General features: G+C 41.8%; 1 protein-coding gene across 1 annotated transcript; it reads right to left on the reverse strand.

The window, feature by feature from the left end:
* Positions 1 to 612: 612 nt before the first annotated feature.
* On the reverse strand, positions 613 to 20,297 carry SERINC1 (serine incorporator 1). The gene is made up of 10 exons (XM_086743593.1): positions 20,162 to 20,297; positions 13,020 to 13,181; positions 11,420 to 11,613; positions 8,110 to 8,189; positions 7,775 to 7,912; positions 6,700 to 6,869; positions 6,498 to 6,588; positions 4,278 to 4,419; positions 3,935 to 4,165; positions 613 to 2,245 (listed from the first exon to the last, which is right to left on the reverse strand). Exons 1-10 carry the CDS (start codon positions 20,198 to 20,200, stop codon positions 2,107 to 2,109), a joined length of 1,386 nt encoding a protein of 461 aa, XP_086599719.1. The 5' UTR covers positions 20,201 to 20,297; the 3' UTR covers positions 613 to 2,106.
* Positions 20,298 to 20,568: the final 271 nt, after the last annotated feature.

The following is a 20,568-nucleotide window of genomic DNA, read 5'->3' on the forward strand; positions in this document are numbered from 1 at the left end:
GTAACTGAAGAGAGAAGTTTTCTTCCCTCTCTACCCTCAAAAGCTGGCAATAAGGAGTTTTGAGAAGCTCCAGTGTGTATGATGTTCCAGTGAAGGGAGAAACAGGATTTTGGTGACTTCATACATGCCCCAGGAAGAACACCTTCCACAACTCTGGCACTGCATTCAAAATCTGCCTTTTCTTTTTTAAAGGAGCAGTCTAGCCACTTGTACAATGAGCTGAATCTAGAGAGACAGCAGAGCCAGCTGTCTCTTCATCTTCCTAAAATCCTGTGACTAGTGCCTGAACTGCCGTTCAGGTCTCTTATCCAAACTTAAACACAGGTACAACACAACACAGCAGCAGCAGCTGAAGGAGGCGTGCAATGACAAGTGTGAAGCACGTTTGTGTTTTTTTCAGAGAGGTGGATGCAGAGGGCACAGCGAGGAGAACTGTCCGAAGGCTTCACACAAAGGGTTATGGGTAACTTCCCAAGGAGCCAGGAACTGCCTTACAGGTGTACTTCACAGCACTGCCAGCTGTTGCATCCCAGAAACAGAAGATGAGAACACAACACAAAACCCTACACTATCCCCCTTTGGCAGTAGTAAGAGACACCAAAAGTCACGGGACATCTTCATCCAAATTTATTTATTAATAAGGTAACAACATACTCCAAATCATTACAAGCCTTTATTAATCGTTCCATTACCGTCTCAAATTGGACTGACCTGTCAGACTTCTGCAGGAAATGTCAATGTTTAGGTGCAGAATTAAAATAAAATCTTAGAGAATAATTAGCAACAGGAAGTAACAGTATAAACACCACAGTAACACATCAGCACGACATCTGCTGAAGGTTCTAGGGTCACTCCCAGTCAGGCTGCTCTAGGCTCAAGCCGTATCAAGTAAGAGATGTGTAAATAATACAGCTCACATACTTTGGTTACAAAGCAGCAAGCACAAAAGCATTTAAGATTTTGTGACTGCACAGGAACTATACAGTACTTTAGTCAAACAGATTAATGTCTTACCTCATGCTGAGATTCAGACTTTAGGCTCAAGTCCATATCTGGCCACGGACAACAAGCAAAATACCTAATACATTAAAAGATCTCAAAATTTAGAGCCCCAAATATATTAAACTTTTTTTGTTCAAGCCTCCTTTAATGACTGTAATTTCAGTACTCCTTTTTCTCCATTTCTTTTTTAACCCCAATACTTAAAAAAATTCCTCTAAAGGGCTTACACAGTTTCACCACTCGGCTCCTTGCAAACTCTGTGATTGTAGCTCAGCCAAGAAAGAAAGTAGCACACAGAACAGCAATAAGTTACAGCACAGCTATCCCATTTAAACTACTTTAAAAAAAAAAAAATGTATATAATGATACATAGGTGCACACTGTAAACAGGTGCCTTCAAAACATGCTTCTGAGCATCTGATACCAGGATGTTTTTCCCCTGGGCATCTGTCCTCATGACACATGGGACCCAACAGCACCAAGGAAGACATCGGCTCCTCTGCAGCTTCAGGTGCCAGTTTCCCCATTTAACATCTGTGCTAAAGGTACTGCTGCCCTCAGTACGGGAAAAGGTCAGGCTGATTCGTGCCAAAATGTTGCAAATGACCAGTAAATTCCAACATGCACAATTTCGAGTGTAACAACCCTTACTCAAGACTTACTTTGGAATCAAGGCAACAGGGATCAAAGGCAGCCCCTCCTTTGCTTGCAAAGCCTGATCTAATACTGTCTTGTTACCTGAATTAACACTTGCACTTTTTTTTTCCTACAACTATTTAATGCAAATGAGGGGAAAAAAACCCTACTTCCAAAAGGCCTTGATCTTACATCTAATGCTCCCAAAGCACTCAATCTAGGAGTAATTCTATGAAAACCATCATTCTAGCAATTGTCACTGAGCTCAGCTAGAAAAAGCCATTTAGTGAAGTGACAAGAGACATGACTCAGGGTAATCATGCAGAATAAAGCAGGGTATACGACATGGAGAGCACACGCACACTCGCGCGCACACGCACGTATTTACAACTGCACTATTATCTGGAATACTGGTTTGTTTCAAAGACAGGGTGAAGCTAGCACAATCGCCCTAGAAAGTGGCACAGCTTAGTCAAAGTCACGATTTGTAAGAACCAGCGGAGCAACCAGAGTCCACACGTACAGCACGATGCCAATCCAGCTGGAAGATATCTTCACCCAGACAGACGGCCATTTGCTGGTCATTGTCTCATAAGAAGAATCCGGACTGCAAAAGAAGGAAAAGAAAAAAACATAATCTGCAATTTTTGTTTCAGTATGACATGCTTGTGTAGTAAGCCACTCTTCAAGCACGTTTTCATAGTAGGTCATTTTCACTTCAGCTCCACACCTCAAAGGACATCTCTACCCTTCTTCCAAGTTCACACCAAACTGTACAAGATCATTATCCGTAAGTTGGTGTCACAGGAAAGATGGAAAGCCACAGCAGCCCAAAAAAATATTTAGTAAAGAAGTTGTTACAAAGCAGAAAAAGTTAAGAGCAATCTCTAAGCAAATCCATGGAAAGACAGGAAATCAACAGCACGTGTAAGGCCAGGTTGGATGGGGCTCTGAGCAACCTGATCTGGTTGGAGATGCCCCTGCTCCTTGCAGGGGGGCTGGACTAGATGACCTTTAAATGTCCCTTCAACCCTAACCATTCTACAATTCTATGGTTCAGTAAATAATGTGTTTTACCTTGCTAAAAGACAACACCTTGACGTCATATTGAACCAAGCAGGGACACAAATCAAATCCACAGCAAGACTACCTATTAAGAGTTATTTTTGAAGGGAACACCTTTCTAGAGTTGTTATTTTGATACAAATTGTCCTTTAACAAGTTATTAGAGACCATAATTTATATTTTTAAATTCTAAAGAACATCTGCTCAAGCTGTTAACATAATAACAATTCACACATAGAAGGGCTATTTTATTCCGAGGATTTTTTCAGGGAGTAGACAACCTAATTTCCTTCCACCAGACCCAGTCACAGAATGGCTGAGGCTGGAAGGGACCTCTGAAGGTCATCTGGCTCAACTCCCCTGTTCAAGCAGTGACACCTACAGCCAACTAACCAACACCATGCCCAGATGTTTTTTTAATACCTCCAAAGGATGGAGACACTCCACAACCTCCCTGGGCAACCTCTGTCAGTGTTCAGTCACCCTTACAATGAAAAACTGTTTCCCAATGTTCAGAGGGAGCCTCCTGTGTTCCAGGGTGTGCCCGCTGCCTCTGGTCCTGCCACTGGGCACCACTGAAACGAGCCTGGCTTTGTCCTCTTTACACCCTCCCTTCAAGTATTTATTTATATGCATTGATGAGATCCCTCCGAGCCTTCTCTTCTCCAGGCTGAACAGTCACAGCTCTCAGTCTGTTCTCATATGACAGCTGCCCCAGACCCTTCATCATCTTTGCGGCCCTTCACTGTACTCTCTCCAGTCTGTCCCTGCCTGCCTTGTACTGGGGAGCCCAGGACTGGACCCAGCACTCCAAGTGTTGTGTCACCAGTGTTGATTAGATGGGAAGGATCATCTCCCCCCACTTGCTAATGTAACATGTCCTACTGCTCCTTTTCCCAGCCCTCTGTCCCAGACATGGACCTGTTTTTTACTTATTTTCAGTTGTTCAAGAATTTAAGACTCTATACTGTTCACTTCACCAGGACATATTTCAGCAGTCCAGTGAATCATGAAATTATTCTAGGAAACACAACACGCACTTGTGAATAAGGTTGGCTACTCCAATTTTCAAATACAATTCACTTAACATACATCAAACAGTACACTTCCCCTGAGGAGTTCCATTCAAGACCTACATTCCTCACAGCACACAACTTACACCTCCTTGTCCAGTAAAAGATAGCATCTGGTATGCTCACTATTAGCACAAAGTATTATCAAACATAAATACCTGTACCAGTTGGTAAGTGTCATCATGATATACAGTGATGCCAGGAAAAGCATGAAATGAAAGAAGGAGTAACTGTAAGTAACTCCATCCCTCTCGTTATCTATGGCTCGGTGAACATCATCTCCGTCATCAAGGGAGCCATCACTCCTTGGCATTCCATCCTCTATCAGCGTTGATTCATCACTGGTCAGCATCAGCTTGTTCACTTGACTGTTGTTGGATGTTCGGATGCTGTATTTGACAGGAAAGGACACAGTACAGTTACCCAAATAAATACAATCTAGTATCTGACAATGAGAAGTAATACAAGTTAACAGGGATTTTTTTTTTTAAGGAATCTGACCTTGAATAGAGAACACACAGCAAAAACAGAACCAGTCCTACAATTCCTTGTGCATCCCACCACTGAACGACCTGACTTTGGGTTGGGATGGTGGTGCTGTTGTAACCAATGATGCTCAGCAAACTTGGGTTACAGCGCCTGTCTGTGTGGAAAATGACATTAGAACTTACATAAACCAAGAACAGAACAAATATTTAATAGTACATTTCCACAAGGAATGCATGGTAATAGAAAGGAACTTTGTGACTGTGACAATCTTGAAGTAAAAAAGCTTTGAATCCAATTTTAGCCTAGTGAGTCTCTCTAAAGCAGGCAATCACAGAATTACAGAATTATCAAGATTGGAAAAGACCTAAAAGATCATCCAGTCCAACCATCACCAATACTTCTCAGCTAAATCATATCCCTCAACACAACATCCAAACGTTTCTTGAACACCCCCATGGTCGGTGACTCCACCACCTCCCTGGGTAGTGCATTCCAGTGCCTGACTACCCTTTCCGAGAAGTAATATTTCCTAATGTCCAGGCTGAATCTCCCCTGGCGCAGCTTGAAACCATTGCCTCTAGTTCTATCACTGTCTACAGGAGAGAAAAGGCCGACCCCTAGCTCACTGCAACCTCCCTTCAGGAAGTTATAGAGAGCTATAAGGTCTCCCCTGAGCCTCCTCTTCTCCAGACTGAACAATCCCAGTTCCCTCAGCCGCTCCCCTCATAAGGCCTGTGCTCCAGACCCCTCACCAGCTTCGTAGCCCTCCTCTGAACGCGTTCCAGGGCCTCAATGTCTTTCTTGCAGTGAGGGGCCCAAAACTGAACACAGTACTCGAGGTGCGGCCTCACCAGTGCCGAGTACAGGGGGACAATTCCCTCCCTGTTCCTGCTAGTAACACTGTTTTTGATGCAAGCCAGGATGCCGTTGGCCTTCTTGGCCACCCGGGCACACCGTCGGCTCATGCTCAGCCGAGCATCAATCAGTACCTCCAGGTCCGTTTCCTCCACACAGTCCTCCAGCCACTCCGCCCCAAGCCTAAAGCGCTGCCTGGGGTTGTTGTGGCCGAAGTGCAGGACTCGGCATTTGGTCTTGTTGAACCTCATCCCATCGGCTTCAGCCCAGCTCTCCAGCCTGTCCAGATCCCTCTGGAGGGCCTCACTACCCCCAGGCAGATCCACACTCCCAGCCAATTTGGTGTCATCTGCGAACTTACTGAGGGTGCACTCAATGCCCTCATCCAGATCATCAATAAAGATATTGAAGAGGACAGGCCCCAGCACCGGCCTTGTGACCACTTGTGACCGGTAGCCAGCTGGATTTAACTCCATTCACCACCACTCTCTGAGCCCGGCCCTCCAGCCAGCTCCTTACCCAGCCAAGAGTGTACCCATCCAAGCCATGGGCTGCCAGCTTCTGCAGGAGAATACCATGGGAGACAGTGTCAAAGGCTTTGCTGAAGTCTAGGTAGACCACATCAACAGCCTTTCCCTCATCCAGCAGATGGGTCACTTGATCATAAAAGGAGATCAGGTTGGTCAAACAGGACCTGCCCTTCATGAACCCATGCTGGCTAGGCCTGATCCCCCGGCCATCCCGCACATGCCGCATGATCTCCCTCAAGACTATCTGTTCCATAACCTTCCCTGTAACCGAGGTCAGGCTAACAGGCCTGTAGTTCCCCGGATCCTCCTCCTCCGGCAAGTGACAGTATGCGGCATAAAAATCTGTCTGAGCAGATAAAAGGATTTTAAACTGATAAGATATGCATCAACTGCTTTACTGTTCCATCTCATACAATTAGACGCAACAAAATAAAAATGCTCTGTATATTAAGCTTTAGAAATTCTACCACTAGAAAACAAGTTTGACAAATGTATACTCTACAGATGGGGTACCAGAGTCATCTCAGAGTTGGAAAAAAAATGCTACAAAATCAGTTCCACATTATCAACAGTTTCCAACCCACATCATCTGCAGATAAAACAGCTGAAAGTAGTAGATGATCTAATTTACCCATAATTACTGCAGGAATTCTATATGGAAGTACTATTTCTTCAGTATTATTACTGAAAGTTGAGGTGGAGGGAGAGAACACAAACTAATGAGTCCTGCCTCTTAACATGCATGCATTGTAGTACTTCATTTGAATATTGCCCTACAAAAAGGCTGAAGATACAAATTACTGCTGAACTGGTTACCCAAAAAGCCATGTGTTGCTACTACACTTACCTGGTTCATTGGTCATAGCTGACCAGGTCAAATACATCGTATAAATAGTGATCACAGATGACTGCAGCAAACCAGATCTTGGCTGAGATTCCTATAGGAGGAAGTCAAGAAACAGCAAAGTTAGGCAATTAAAAGATCTCAAGCATGATTATAATATAGGTTTCTGGGACTAGCAGATAAGACAACAAAATTAAAACTATACCTGAATCTTCGGCAGAATTGACATTACAGAAGCACCGATACACAGCAGCATATTAACACTGATGAATGTCTTGTTTTCAGAACAACCTTCTGGATGAGTGTAATAAACATAAAACAAGACAATGGCTACTAGAGACAGCAGATAATTGACAGCTGTAGCTGACAGCAGAGCTGTGAAAAGAGATAAAAACATTACACTTGTTAATAATGCAGAGTACTAAAACTGAAATATTGCAGGATTATCAGGTTTTGGATATGGTATACAATGACAGAGAGCAGCTCTGGGCACTGAAATGTAAAGGAAAAGTTCTTCTCAATACTCCGAGGTGTTAAAAAGAAAGAACACAATAAATATCTGATTCTCCAGTGCTCTAACAGCAACCAAGAAGACTAAGTATGAAGGAATACAGTTACACTATATACCCTTTGGCTAACAGCTTAAAAAGAAACTGAATAACTACTACTCCAACAGAAGGAAAAAGAAAATGTCATTTCCAAATTTCATCTTATTAAAAACATTAAAGAGTGAAGTGGCCACTGCACAAAGACAGGCTGTGCTGTCTTCTGAAACACCTAAATTATCACATCTGAAATGCTTTATTAAAATGAACATATCATTTCTCCAGTGAGATGACTCGTACTCTCCTTCACTACCTTGGCCTTTCACTCAGCATATACCTTCAAAGAATGACCAACCGGTAGACAGGAAATAAAAACAATTATTTGAGATGCTTATGCTCAACATGAAGCAGTAATAGGCCACTTACTTGCAACTGAAAAAAAAAACCCAAAAAAGCTAAAATTGCCACTTCTTTATCATAAGCTGATGATGCCCTGCTCCCAGGGAGTAGATCTTATTACTCGGAGGCAGCTACCCTCTCCCTGGCCCCTCCCTTATTTAACTTGACATCAAAAGGACAGCAAGACAACAGAGCTGAACTACACCACCTCAGAAAATTATACTTAAGCAGGAAGCAGCCCTTCTGCACTCTGGTAAAATGCACTACTCTGTGAATAACTAACGTAACATAACGCACAATGAAATTTAAAACTTGATTTTGTAGTACATCCCTTACCTGCATACCAGCATCTTGAGTTTCCTTCCTCCATTTTTTCAACCCAAGATTCATTCCAGGAGTGGGCAAAGTCAATAAGCAAGACCAGCTGAATAAGAATAAAGCAGAATGCTCCAGCCATACCTACATAAAACCACACTAAAAGAGAAATTAAAAAAAAAAAATCTTTTCAGAATCATAGATAATTTACCATCTTGTCTACATCTCTAAACACAGGGAAGTCCTATAGTCACACAGCTACAATAAAAAACTGTAAGACATTAGCATGCACTCAGTTTTCTTTTAAAACCAGTTACGATTACACTGTGATACAGTGGAAGACAATATTCCCTTACCAGTTGTAAACGGTCCCTCTGGTATGAAGAAAGCTCCAACACTAATTGCAACTGCTGTTGCAAATTTAAAGAACCAGAATCTAAAGGGAAATTTAAAAAAAAAAAAGTGTCAGGTAACTGCTGAAGTCTGATCTAATTCACAAAAACTGGAAAGTACACAAAATATGCATCATTAAGAGTTGTTTTTTAATTCACTCATTCTTAACTTGGTTCTTTTGAAGTAGGATAAAAATTTTATCTGCCCAAGATTTTTGTTCTCCAGAAAGTTATGCTTAAACTGTGCTAGACTGACACAGAGTTTGACACGTTTCCCAGAGATATCTCACTGATGTATTACAAATGAAGCTAGGGTGGAACACAGTTGTGAGGGGTTTGGTTTTTTTGGTTGTTGTTTTGTTGGGTTTTTTTTTTTTTTAAGGTTTTTTAACTAGAGCAGTGAGATTACTGAACTCCCTGTATACCAGAAAAATGGGTTAAAAAAAAAATTAAAAATCTTTATCTGTTCTTAGTATCAAAACCAAAAAGGCAGAAGATCTGGTTGGTGCCAACAACGACAGAAAACATTATGCTGGAATTCCCTATCAGTCTCAATTCATTTCCTACAACAGAGACATGTACAAAAGCCTGGATTTGTCCCACCCAACTTCAGACTCTTTAGGCCTACATCTGATGAGGATTTATCACAAGAAAAGCAAAGAGTTTCTCCTTTACAGAAAGGACACCATCAAATTTTAATTCCCTGTTCCAGCGCAGCAGAATCGTGGTTTTTCTTTTCCAGTGAAAGATATGCACTCATGGACAAACAAAACAGATTTGATGTTTTCTAGAAAACAGGCAAGGAAATATCTTCCAAAATTTCACCAAACTCATTCCAAATACAGACTGTGTACAAATATAACTTGCATAGGGAACTTAAAATCAAAAAGTTATGCCAGTGAAACTATAAGAAGGTGAAGACTATTTTTTCTGATCACAGTGACAGGCAGCTCCAAATATAGGCATGGTATCATCCACATGTACTTCAAAACTGAATATAGCACAAAGACATGTACCACACCCCCGCAATGTCAAACGCCTGCACGGTTTTCAAGTTTTCTATCCCTCCCTCTTTTTCCCGTACTTTGAACAAGCTTAATCTCTCCTTCTGGCTGTTACAACCAGGTGGTGGTGACCAGAAAAGGAAATTCCAATTGTGTGGAGAGGAACTGAGATGACAAAAGTGAGAAATATGGGGAAAATGGACTAATTCACTGGGATATAGAGAAGTGACTAAACCCAGTTTCAAAGCTGAATTAACTTATAACTTTTATGGTGTAATACATACCCCACTAAAACTAGCATTTGAATCCACATGTGGCATTTTTTAAATCTGTGGCATTTTCAATTACAGAAATAAAAAACAGGTTCAAGTTTGTATAAATTTAATCTCTAATTCCAGACTTCAAGGGATCTTAACACTCTACCCACATAACATGCATGACAGTTAAAAACAATACTCATCTGAAGTAACACTTTCAGTTGCTATGCATTCTATGCAACCCGCAATAATTCTGTGAATATGCTGGAACCAATTTTTTCTATTGTTATTATTAACCTGAGGCAAGAAGCCATTCTGACTATTGTTACCAAAAGCAAAGAAGGTGAACTTTGGCACTGGACCACATTACTGGGCTTAATTTGTATGCAAGTATGAAAAAGTTAGTACACATACATCAGAAAACATAATATTCTAAATATTTCAAATAACTGACAGAAAGATTACATTGCAAAGTATTACTGAAGATACATACAATTTCAAATATCAAAAGCCATGGTTTTCATAAAGCTACTTCTAATGCATGCTGTTGAAGCAACTAGTTATTACGGAAGTGTTGGAAGTCACATTATTAAATATTGTACCAGCAAGAAGTAACAAGTACCATTTTTCCTTTTATCCTAGTGCTGACACTAGATTGGCTAAGAAGAGTAAACTGCTATGGGTTGCATGAACAGTACCAAAATTCATACTGAAAAGCATAACTCCAGATAAGGGCATCAAGGACATTCCAAACACTTAAGAAGTAGTTTTAGGTAAAAATATCCCACATCATGTAAAAGGTGTCTTTTTTTTTTTTTTTTTTTTTTTACACAATAAAAAAGTGTTGATATAGAATGTATCTGAACCATTTTATTTTTGCATGTTCCAAGTATGCTCTCCTGAACAAAGCAGGGCAGAGGGAAAGGCTGAACTGAGATACTGCTGCCAGTGCATCTTAGTGCTGTACCTGGCCTCTTTTCTTTAAACGGAAACAAATAAAGTAAAGAAAGCAATATTCTGCTCAGTCTTCATTATTTTCTCTTCCCCCAGAGAAATAATCTGAAGTTTATTTTTCTCATTTTATGCTAGAAATGTTTAATCTTATTATACTGAATATAAAATTACTTCTTCATTTTTATGGTTTAGCTGTTCACACCTTCCATTAAATATAATCATATTGAAAAAGCAGTAGTCTAAGCAATCACTGGGACCAAGACTAGGCACCACAAATAGTTTCATGCTTTTTAGTGCCATGCCCTACTACAAAATTTTACATCTCCCTTGTTCAAGAAGCTACATTACACATAGGCTGAGTCTGGATGAAAATCGCCACTTGTGTCAACTCGCAAGCTGAAATTCCACTATTATCTTCCACCTGATAATCCTACCAGGAAATACAAAATAAAAATTTACTGGGAAGCTCAGAAACTAAATATGTAACTCACTCTTCTTTATGCAGAGGGGAGACTGAAGAAAAGATAAAAGAGGGGGAAGAGATACGTTATATATCTATATAGAATACATATAAACTGTTATAATACTTAAAACTGTGCAGAAAAAGACCAAGCCCTTACAAACATCAAAGTTAAGAAGAATGTAATTTCTAGAGGACAGACAAGACTTCTATCTCAAATCTTTCTATTTGTTGAAAAAATCCCAGTGGAATCAAACTCAGTACCATTATTCATCTCAGAATTTTCTCATCTTTGGACAAAAACAGAATCTCTAATCCTGGGAAACCTCTGGACAGATTATCCATTGTCATAGCTCAGGCGCCAAAAAGTGACAGCCACCTGTATCTTTTCCTCTTACGAAAATTAATCTGCCATGTCAAAGAACTCCAATAAGTTTGAATGCCCTCTACTGCAACAACATTCCCCTAGCTACTATGAAATTCTTTGTGGATCAGTAAATTTGACCAGCACGCTCAGCCACAGGCTTTATTTTCACAGTAGGTGTATGTCATATGCACACACCACACCACCCATCTCAGTTCTCATTTCTGTATCTTACCCATTGTGCACTGCTGCTCTTGGGTCGTTGCTGCTCTTCACTTTGATCATCAGCAAGGAAAAAAGAAGGAAGAACATGGCCATACCAAAGCATACACGATACACAGCTTTGTAACCAACGAGTACATCACAATTCACGTGGCCGTGCACACCAGGAATAGTTGTTCCCATCCCTCCATCACAAAATCCAGGAATCTGTGATAAATACAAAACACTTCAGTGATCTGTAAAAGGCCTCCTGTGAGTAAATACGTATTAGTCATGTGTTAATATACAATTCATTAATACTGTAACATTATGCAACTATTAACATTGCCAGAAAATATGATACTAAAGGACTGTATTGTTAGTTACAGTCCAACCAGCATATTAAACACATTCAAGGAAAAAAATTCCACACAGGCAAATTCTAAACAAAACCAAAAATAAAGCTTATTAACAGCAGTGGGTTGGAGGTTTTTGTTATTAGCAATTTCAGAACTTCTCAAAGAAATTCAATTTTTACTTGTTGATCTCAATCAGAAGATAAATTAACAGATCAGGTATTTTGTAAATTTGACTTGACAGTTACTATCAAGTTCACGACACAGCTAGGAGAAAGCAGCCTGCTTTTTAATTCTAACTCTTTAAAACAGAAACAGCCTCCCCAAAAAAGTTAACATCACAATCAATTAGAAGTATCTGTCACTTCCATATGAAACAGCGGTGAATACCTTTTCCAGTCACTATCAGGACATGAGTAACACCTTTTTGAAATCAAATCATATTCCAGAAGGCTGTAATTTTCTTTCCTAAGTGACTAACATGGCTCTCACTGAAGTTCTAATACGGTTACTGTATCACACTGAAATAAACATTTACAGATTAATCATTTGGGGGATAGAAAATCAAAAGCATGCCTAACAGATGTTACTATCTACTAGAAAAAAAAATAAAGAGAGTAAAGCAGATACTAACAGAATCAAAGTACATGCACATACTTGCACATCACGAGTTCAGTGAACCTATAAGCTCTGCTACAACTCAAATTATCACTCTGTAATTTTACATGCACTATTGTATCTTCATGTACCTAATAAACTGTAAAGTCCTATAAGCACTTCCTAATATCCTTAGTGAAAAATAAGCTACTATCATTAGTGAAAAATGTTTTTGTTATGCATTTGCAGACTTTAAAATAGAATTTTAACTAGTACAGCACAACAAAACAAGACAACATCTTTGATTGTGGTTGTTCTTCCATTCTTTTAATAACAGCAATCAAAATTATATATTATTAAGATGCTTGTATTTGTGGAACTTGAATAATTTAAAACTCCACATATATAAATTATATTTTCTTGTTTGACACAAGATTTTTTTTTTCCTGCTCTAAGCTGTTAAAGAACAGATACGACTTTATTTCTAAATAGTGTTTTTCAACTATGCAGTGGTTATCCCATGAGTTCTTTCTTTATTTGATCTAAAAATCAAATTAACAATGACTGTGAAGCACAGGTGGCAGTACAATTACGTATTTCCAAATAAAACCCATGCTTTCAAGACGTCAATTATCTGTGACATTTGCACTACCAAACATATTAGCAAAGAAGTAACCTGACCTTCTTCAGCTGCTCTTCCATGCCTGGTATTAACATCACACAGGCAACGCTCACGCCGAGAAGTAAAAAGAACGCATAAATCAGCCGAGTTATGGTGGAGTTGTTTCCACTGGGGCAGCATCGGCAGAGCAGGCATGGGGCACTTCCACATAAGCATGGTATCTGACAGAGAGACAGGACATAAAACAAATTCTTTAAAAAGTTTTGCATTGCTAGATTTCAATATTTCATCAGGCTGTGTAAATCATCAGAAGTTATGACGGAAAATGACTCATCCTATGCACCTCATCACTCGTGTATATAGACTACGTCACTACAACACGTTAGAGCCCCCTAGCAATCTTGGCAGCACTTCCTAATGCACCACAGTACAGTGAAATTAGTGCTATGTCAAAAGTAATCATACATCCATTCACAGGAAATAAAGACTGGATCCAGGCTCATTTGCTCTCTTGAATTTTATTTCACTTCAGCTAAACAAGATGCAAGGATTGCTTTTAGTTATCAACTACATCCTCCCTTCCACAGCTGCAGAAATTAAACAAATGCACCACAGAAAAAAAATTTGAGCGCAACTGCCACGTAGGTACACTTTCAGCATCTGGCAGAGTTGGGCCTCAACCCTCACTGAGCCATAAACACTACTGGAGCACAAACAACAGGTAAAACAGTCTAAAGCTTAGCTGCATATTTAGCAGCTACTCACATATCACACAACTCTGTTAGCTGGCAAAATTAACTTAGGCAGTGTAAAAGTTACAAACTGCAAGAACGAAGCAAGCACACAGTACACCTATTATCATTGCTACCAAATATCAACAACAAAAGTAGATGTACAGTTGTAATACTATGAGGGAAAAAAAAGAAAAACAGGACAAAGTTTACCCGTATTTAATTCTTAAACAGAAAGTTGTGGGAAGAAAGAAAGGGAGCAAGCAGCGCTATTTCACCTGGGGCGGGGCAGGCAGCAGGATACATACTTCACCCCTTCGCAACTTTCCGCCACTTGCTGAGTGACAACTCAGAAAGTGGAAGAAGTGCAAAGTTTCACAAGTAAACATCAGCCAAAATAGGAAATGCACGATCAAAATGGTTTGGGTTTTTTAACTGGCAAATAAATTATTTTGCCTGGAAGACATGGGAATTCCCAGTGAGCAGTTAACATCTAAGTTTTGGAGGCCACATATTTCTCAGCTAAAGTAAAGTTACCAAGCCAGCGCTGCTCTCGCTGACCTACAAGAGACCACGCAACCTCTGACAAAGATACAGAACGGCAGTAAAACCCAGCTTCTCCCTCGGCACACGCACAGGGACACCTCTGCCATGTGGCGAAAGCCATAGGTGTTAATCATCGCATGAAAGACATCCAGTCAGTCACATAGGAACATGACTAGTTGCGTGGCCACATGACCAGTGCACGTCAATCATCCGGTATGATTGGCACTTGTCAGAAAGATTTCTTAAAGAGTTTAGTCATATGAAAAACAAAAATGCCAGCAGTCTGCTGCTACCAGACCAGGAAGGCCCCAGGGCTTGCAGGGAAGAGCAGACAGACTGCCACAACACTCAGCAGCCTTCCAACAAACCCTCAGGAAAAGGCACAGATGATCTGTTCTTACAGGTTCAACCAGGCCCACATACTGGAACCACAAGCTGGGTCTTTTAAATAATTTCCTTGTATTCTTTTCATCACTGTGCTTCTTTCCAAGGACGGAAGAGACAAAAATTTTCACTCCGCTATGCTACAGAACCATTTTAAAAATAGAAAACTTCACTATTAAATTTGCCTTGGTAAAAAAGTGAAACTAGGTAGATTCTCATTATAACTATTTCAATATGTAAATGATATTACAATACCCTTTTTCACCTCCTCCTCTAGTCAGTATCATTATAGCAGAAAGAGTATGTAAGTGTTGATTCCAGGAGAGGTTTCATCTTGATGTAAGGAATAATTTTTTTACAGTGAGAATAATCAGTCACTGGAACAATCTCCTAAACGATGTGGCAAAGTCCCCATCACTGAAGGTTTTCAAGACACAACTGGACAGGGTGCTAAAACATCTCATCTAGACTTCCTTTCCCACGAAAGCTGGGACTAGATGATCCTTCAAAGCTGTTCTATGACTGCAAGCAACTACATTAGGGGCATCTATGCTTAGTAAGCTGGAAACGTATGGCAAATACTGGCTTAGGATGCATTGGGATTTTATGGTACTAATGTATTACATTATTTCCTACACACACAGAAATAACTTTTGTAGTGAAGATTATTTCTATTCTCTGTTCAAAAAATTACTTCATTGAACTAATTCTGTTTGTACTAATATTTTTAAAGACACTGCTGAATGAAAGGTTGAATTTGGCACAGCAGAATATAAGCCTAGGCTCATTTGCTGCAGAAAATTTGGTGCAAGGACTGTCTGGCATAAAAGCAACTTATCTGGAGAATCCCAGTGTTAAACTGTTTGTTAAATACCTAAGTAATTCAAGCAGCTTCCTCCTGAGTGCATCACGGGGAACACAAAGGAATGCATGTTTCTAGAGACAGGGGAGGCTCACAGTGGCTGAAATAAAGATGAGTGTCTTCCCCTCATTGGGAAACAATGTGCCTCAAACCAGGCAATATACCTCATTTAAATGTCTGAGCCCCAAAGCCAGCTTTTAAAACATTTTACCCCAAAGAGCTCATTTTTACACACTGTGATCATGTACATCTCTGAACATGAGACACCTAGTGATAACTGATACTACTTATACAAGCTGGCCCCTTCTATAAGGGATCACATTACAGATTAAGTCTCTCTTTCTTTTAGCAAGACAGAATAAAATATTTACCATTCCAACAAAATAATTATATAATATTGGCAAAACCACTTCTAACAACTAACAGACTTCAAAAACGAGAGCAAACGACATTCGGGCCATGGAATTGAGTTTATTCTCAGAGGAAACAAGGACAGTTTGTGCCACTTACTTTCTTCCTAAATTCAGAGCATGCCTCCTACAAAAAATACTTCAGTACAAACAGTAGGATACTACTACACAGATCAATGCTTAATATTAGCTCCCTGAGTGAATCACAGAATCACAGAATGGTTTGGGTTGGAAGAGACCTTAAAGATCATCTAGTTCAAACCCCCCTGCAAGAACCAGGGACACCCTCTACCAGACCACGTTGCTCAAAGCCCTGCCTTGAACACTTCCAAGGATGGGGCATCCACAGCTTCTCTGGGCAACCTGTTCCAGTGCCTCATCACCCTCACTGTAAAGAATTTCTTCCTTACATCCAATCTAAACCTACCCTCCTCCCATTTAAAGCTATTACCTCTTGTCCTATCGCTACATGCTCTTCTCAAAAGTTCCTCATTTTTCTCATAAGCCCCCTTTAGGTACTGCAAGGCTGCTATAAGGTCTCCCCAGAGCCTCCTCTTCTCCAGGCTCTCTCAGCCTGTCCTTATAGGAGAGATGCTCCAGCCCCCTAATCATCTTTGTGGCCCTCCTCTGGACTCACTCCAACAGGTCCATGTCCTTCTTATGTTGGGGGCTCCAGAGCTGGACACAGTACTGCAGGTGGGGTCTCACCGGAGCAGAACAGAGGTGGGGAAATCACCTCCCTCAACCTGCCGGCCACGCTTCTTTTGATGCGGCCCAGGATGAAGCTTAGTCATAGATGCAGACAAAGAGTTACTCCACAATTAGTTTTGAGTTTGTTTTCTTAAGGAAGCTAAGACAACAGTTACTAAAGCCCACAGCCATCCAGTAACTTTTGGACCTACCAACCAACTTACGTTTCCATACACTTTTGAGAAAAACAAGCAGCTTGTTGCTGTTCACTGAGGCAAAATAAGAAAAGATGACCCACACACCTATTCTGGGAGCAGCCAGCTGGGCAGACAAGTTAATTCATGCCTGCTAAACTAGTCACTTCCCTCTCTAGGGCACCAGAAATTGCAGGAGGAACATGTAAGATGAATATTGTAGGATAGAGAAGGAGGGAGAAAACCCCGCAAAATCACTGAAGGTCAGGTGCTACTGCCCCTGATGCACACAGAACAAGTTTTTAATATCAAATGTAATCCTCTTACCGGGGTAATGACTAAATGATTATGTACTGAATTAAGTATCCGCAAAAACACTAGGCCTCCCACTGGCCCTAGTCAGGTTTTAGCTACATTATCCCTATTCATATGCTTAAAGGAACCGATTCAATCAAGATCTTTGCCTTGACAGAGAATATTAAAGTGAGGGAAGCAGCAGCTGAGCTATTTCAGAGAACACTGCAATAGAGGCAAGACACAGCTGACTTAAAATTGCACTGCCTGACCAATCTAGGTCATCAGGATCAGAAGATTTTTGCTGAGATGACAGTGCTCCTAAGGCCCTCCCTCCATCTCCAGCTGGCTCATCTTTGCTCTTAAAAAACACCAAACTGAAACACTGCCTGATCAGTGCGCAGTAAGGCAGAGCTACGATCAGCAGTAACACCACATTAAAAAAACCTAGAAGAAACAGAGGTGTGAGGCCGGATGCCAAGGTCAGGTACCCAGAGTAACTTTGCACGGCCTTGCAGAGAAGCTACGCAGCTGAAACAAGGCCAGGCCATTAGCAGCTTCTCCACCGACAAAAGAGGAACAGCCTAACAGCTCGCTTCTCTTTCAGAGCCATGAATGCTGTGTATATTTACATATCCTTACAAACTAGTGCAGATTTCTCCTATAGAAAATATCAAATAGGCTTTAAGTGTTGATTAGCTGTGGTTTTATATGTGGAAAGAAAATCAACACTTTAAAGCCACCCGGAAGAAAAAAAAAAAAACAAAAAAAAAAAAACACAAAACCACAACCAAAACAAACAACCCCCAAAATCCCTCCGATTTGTTTGGGCACTTTAAAGGAAGGGATGTAGGTTAGATAAATCAGATTTACTGCAGGTAAGATCACATTCATGTAAACCAGTTTATCTAAAAGATCATCAGCTGAGTTTCTCTGTACAGAAACAGAACACTCAAAACCAAGAGCAATTATACAGGGATTCTTCATGCACTGCAAGTACCAGCCAGTTATCAGAAAGGCTGCTTATGCACTTGAAAACACACTACATATTAACTCAAGTACTTGAATTAAAACCTATAGTTACACTGTCCCTTAGTATCTGGCAATATTAAAAAATGTTAAAGTTAACTACATTCAGCTAGTGATTAAAGCCTTACTGGCTAATCCCTTAAGTAGCGTTTAAAATGTTAATTAAAGCAAAATGAACACAGACAGTACTTTGTTAGCAGGATATTATCAGTGGTCTAGGTGCTTATTTACAGGCATATTAGCCTGGAAGCTCCACTCCTATGATCATTTCATATAATTTGTACAAGAGATTAAAGAGTTAAGTATCATCTCTCTGATCAAGTATCATTCTGTACTAGGGGAAACAAAGTTCATTTATACTGATGTTACATGACATAAATGTTGAAAATTAAATATCAGTATGAGGTGATTCTTGCTAACTGTAGAACTGTAGTCACATAGGTTAAATTTTATACGAAATCTATTTGTCCTTAGAGGGAGTGGGACCCTAGAGATATTATAATACGCATTTGTTAGAAGCTAGCCTAGCATATCTTTAATACAATGGTAAGTCCCAAACACCCCCAAACACCACCTGCAGAAATAGGCCCTGAGCCATCACTTTGGAGCCAGGAAAATCAAGGAGCATCGCGACCTGTTCTCAAGACCATATATGGAGATTTCAAGGAGGAGTTTGACCAGCGAATTTGAGGAGGGGGCGTTTTGACGACCACCAAGACCACCAAAAGACCCTCGACTCAAAAGACTGGGCATGCGCAAGTGGGTGGGGAAATGATGTAATGGTTTCTCAGAAAATTTATGTTTATGCATATTATTTCTTGGAATTTAATGAATATGTATAATTAATGTGTATTTAACCCGTGCTGTTGATCAAATGGGTGCGCACGCTAGGTGGAGCGATCCCCCGTGTGCCCAGCGCTGCAGTAAAGAAGTGCCTGCTTCTTAACTTCTCATTGCTGGTAAGGAGTTTTATTCCGGATTTCGGTAACACTGATAGCAGAAAAGACAGGAGTTTGAGTCAGTATGAGGTTTTGTTAGACCATCAAATCATGTGTGTGAACTCCTGTTTAAATATATATAATTTCATTTAATCCAAGGATGGCATGATATTTTTGGTATGGAAAATTCAGGTTTTCACAACCCAACTGACATTTTTAACCCAAGAGTTACAATTCGCCTGACTGTCACTACTGTATAGACTATATCTGGAAAGACACATCACTCAAGGATAAGAGAGCAATGCCTCAGCTGAGCAGAGGACTGCCATGCAGGATATCTCTACCGACTTCCCTGGTTTTATGTGTAGCGCTAACAGTTTTTAAACCATCTCAAACTATTGTTTCCCATTAACACAAGTCACCTGACGATGCTCAGCATGGCGGTGACACATCACCACACACTACCGTGCAATGAAGAAATGACGGCTGGAGAAGACAAAGACGCTACAATGGGTGGAGCTGTTCAAGACAAAAGCCGTAAGAAAAAGGAATTGAACACAGTAATTCGCATCAGAGAAACACGCGAGTTGTACTTTTCCCGAAAGAAATGCCGAACTTCATAGGCATGTAATTGGATTTTGACTCCTTTGCAGATTTGGGGAGGGGGAATTTTAGCGGACACAGTAAGGCGGATTAGGCAGGCACCAGCACCGCGGCAGGCCCGCCCGTCTGAAGAAGCGCGAAGCTCCCCATCGCCTCAGCGAAACGGCTCCGGCGGATCCCCGGGGAGCCCCGGAGAAGCCCGAAACCGGGGGAGCACTGCTGGGGCGCGCCCCACGGCCCGCCTCCTCCAGCCCGCCGGGAAAAGAGCCCTGCCCGGGCGAGGCGGGGGCGGCAGAAAGCCGGGGAGGGGGCGTGCAGCCCGCCCGCGCCTCAGGAGCCAGGAAGGCAGCACCGCAGGCGCCCCCGCCCCTCGGAGACAAAGGCCTGGGGAGGCGAGGCCCCGGGGGGGGGGGGAGGGAGGCGAGGCCCGGGGGGGGGGGGGCAGCACCGGCCGCCAGCTCCGGGCCTGCGCCGGGCAAGGAGGGGGAGGGAACCCCCGCGCCGCCCGCCCCCGCCTTACCCAGCTCGCCATGGAGCAGAGGCCCAGCACGCCGCCCATGGTCCGCGGCGCGATACGGCTCGGGCTCGGGCTCCGGCTCCTCAAAGATGGACGCGCGGCTGCCGCAGGCCCTCGACAGGGTTGTTTACCGCTCCCAACGGCGCTTCCGGCTGCTGTGACGGCACGAGTACGTCACTTCCGGAGGGGGCGGAGCAGCGGCGGATGGTCAGCGGGGGGCTCCGTGAGGGTCTCGGAGGAAGCACCTTACCCTAATACAGGCCCAGGCCCAGGCCCAGGCTCAGGCTCGTCCTTCCTGAGCCTGTGACGGGAAAAGGCGCTGGCCTGCCCGGAGCGGTCCGGCTGCGGCAAGACGGAGCGCCTGCCCTAAGAAACGCTGCAGTGGTCTCCAGCTTCCCCTGGAATGGCAT

This window comes from Chlamydotis macqueenii, chromosome 3 (assembly GCF_036417535.1).
Source record: "Chlamydotis macqueenii isolate bChlMac1 chromosome 3, bChlMac1.mat, whole genome shotgun sequence".
Classification (NCBI taxonomy): domain Eukaryota; kingdom Metazoa; phylum Chordata; class Aves; order Otidiformes; family Otididae; genus Chlamydotis; species Chlamydotis macqueenii.

What these genes read in the sequence shown, in the direction of transcription:
- SERINC1 (XM_086743593.1), bottom strand. Translation starts at nt 20,200, where the DNA reads ATGGGCGGCGTGCTGGGCCTCTGCTCCATGGCGAGCTGG. An exon ending in TGGAAGAGCAGCTGAAGAAG is followed by an intron (nt 11,614 to 13,019) that starts GTCAGGTTACTT and finishes TATTTATCACAG; the next exon opens with ATTCCTGGATTTTGTGATGG. An exon ending in AGCTATGACCAATGAACCAG is followed by an intron (nt 4,420 to 6,497) that starts GTAAGTGTAGTA and finishes TTTTCCACACAG; the next exon opens with ACAGGCGCTGTAACCCAAGT.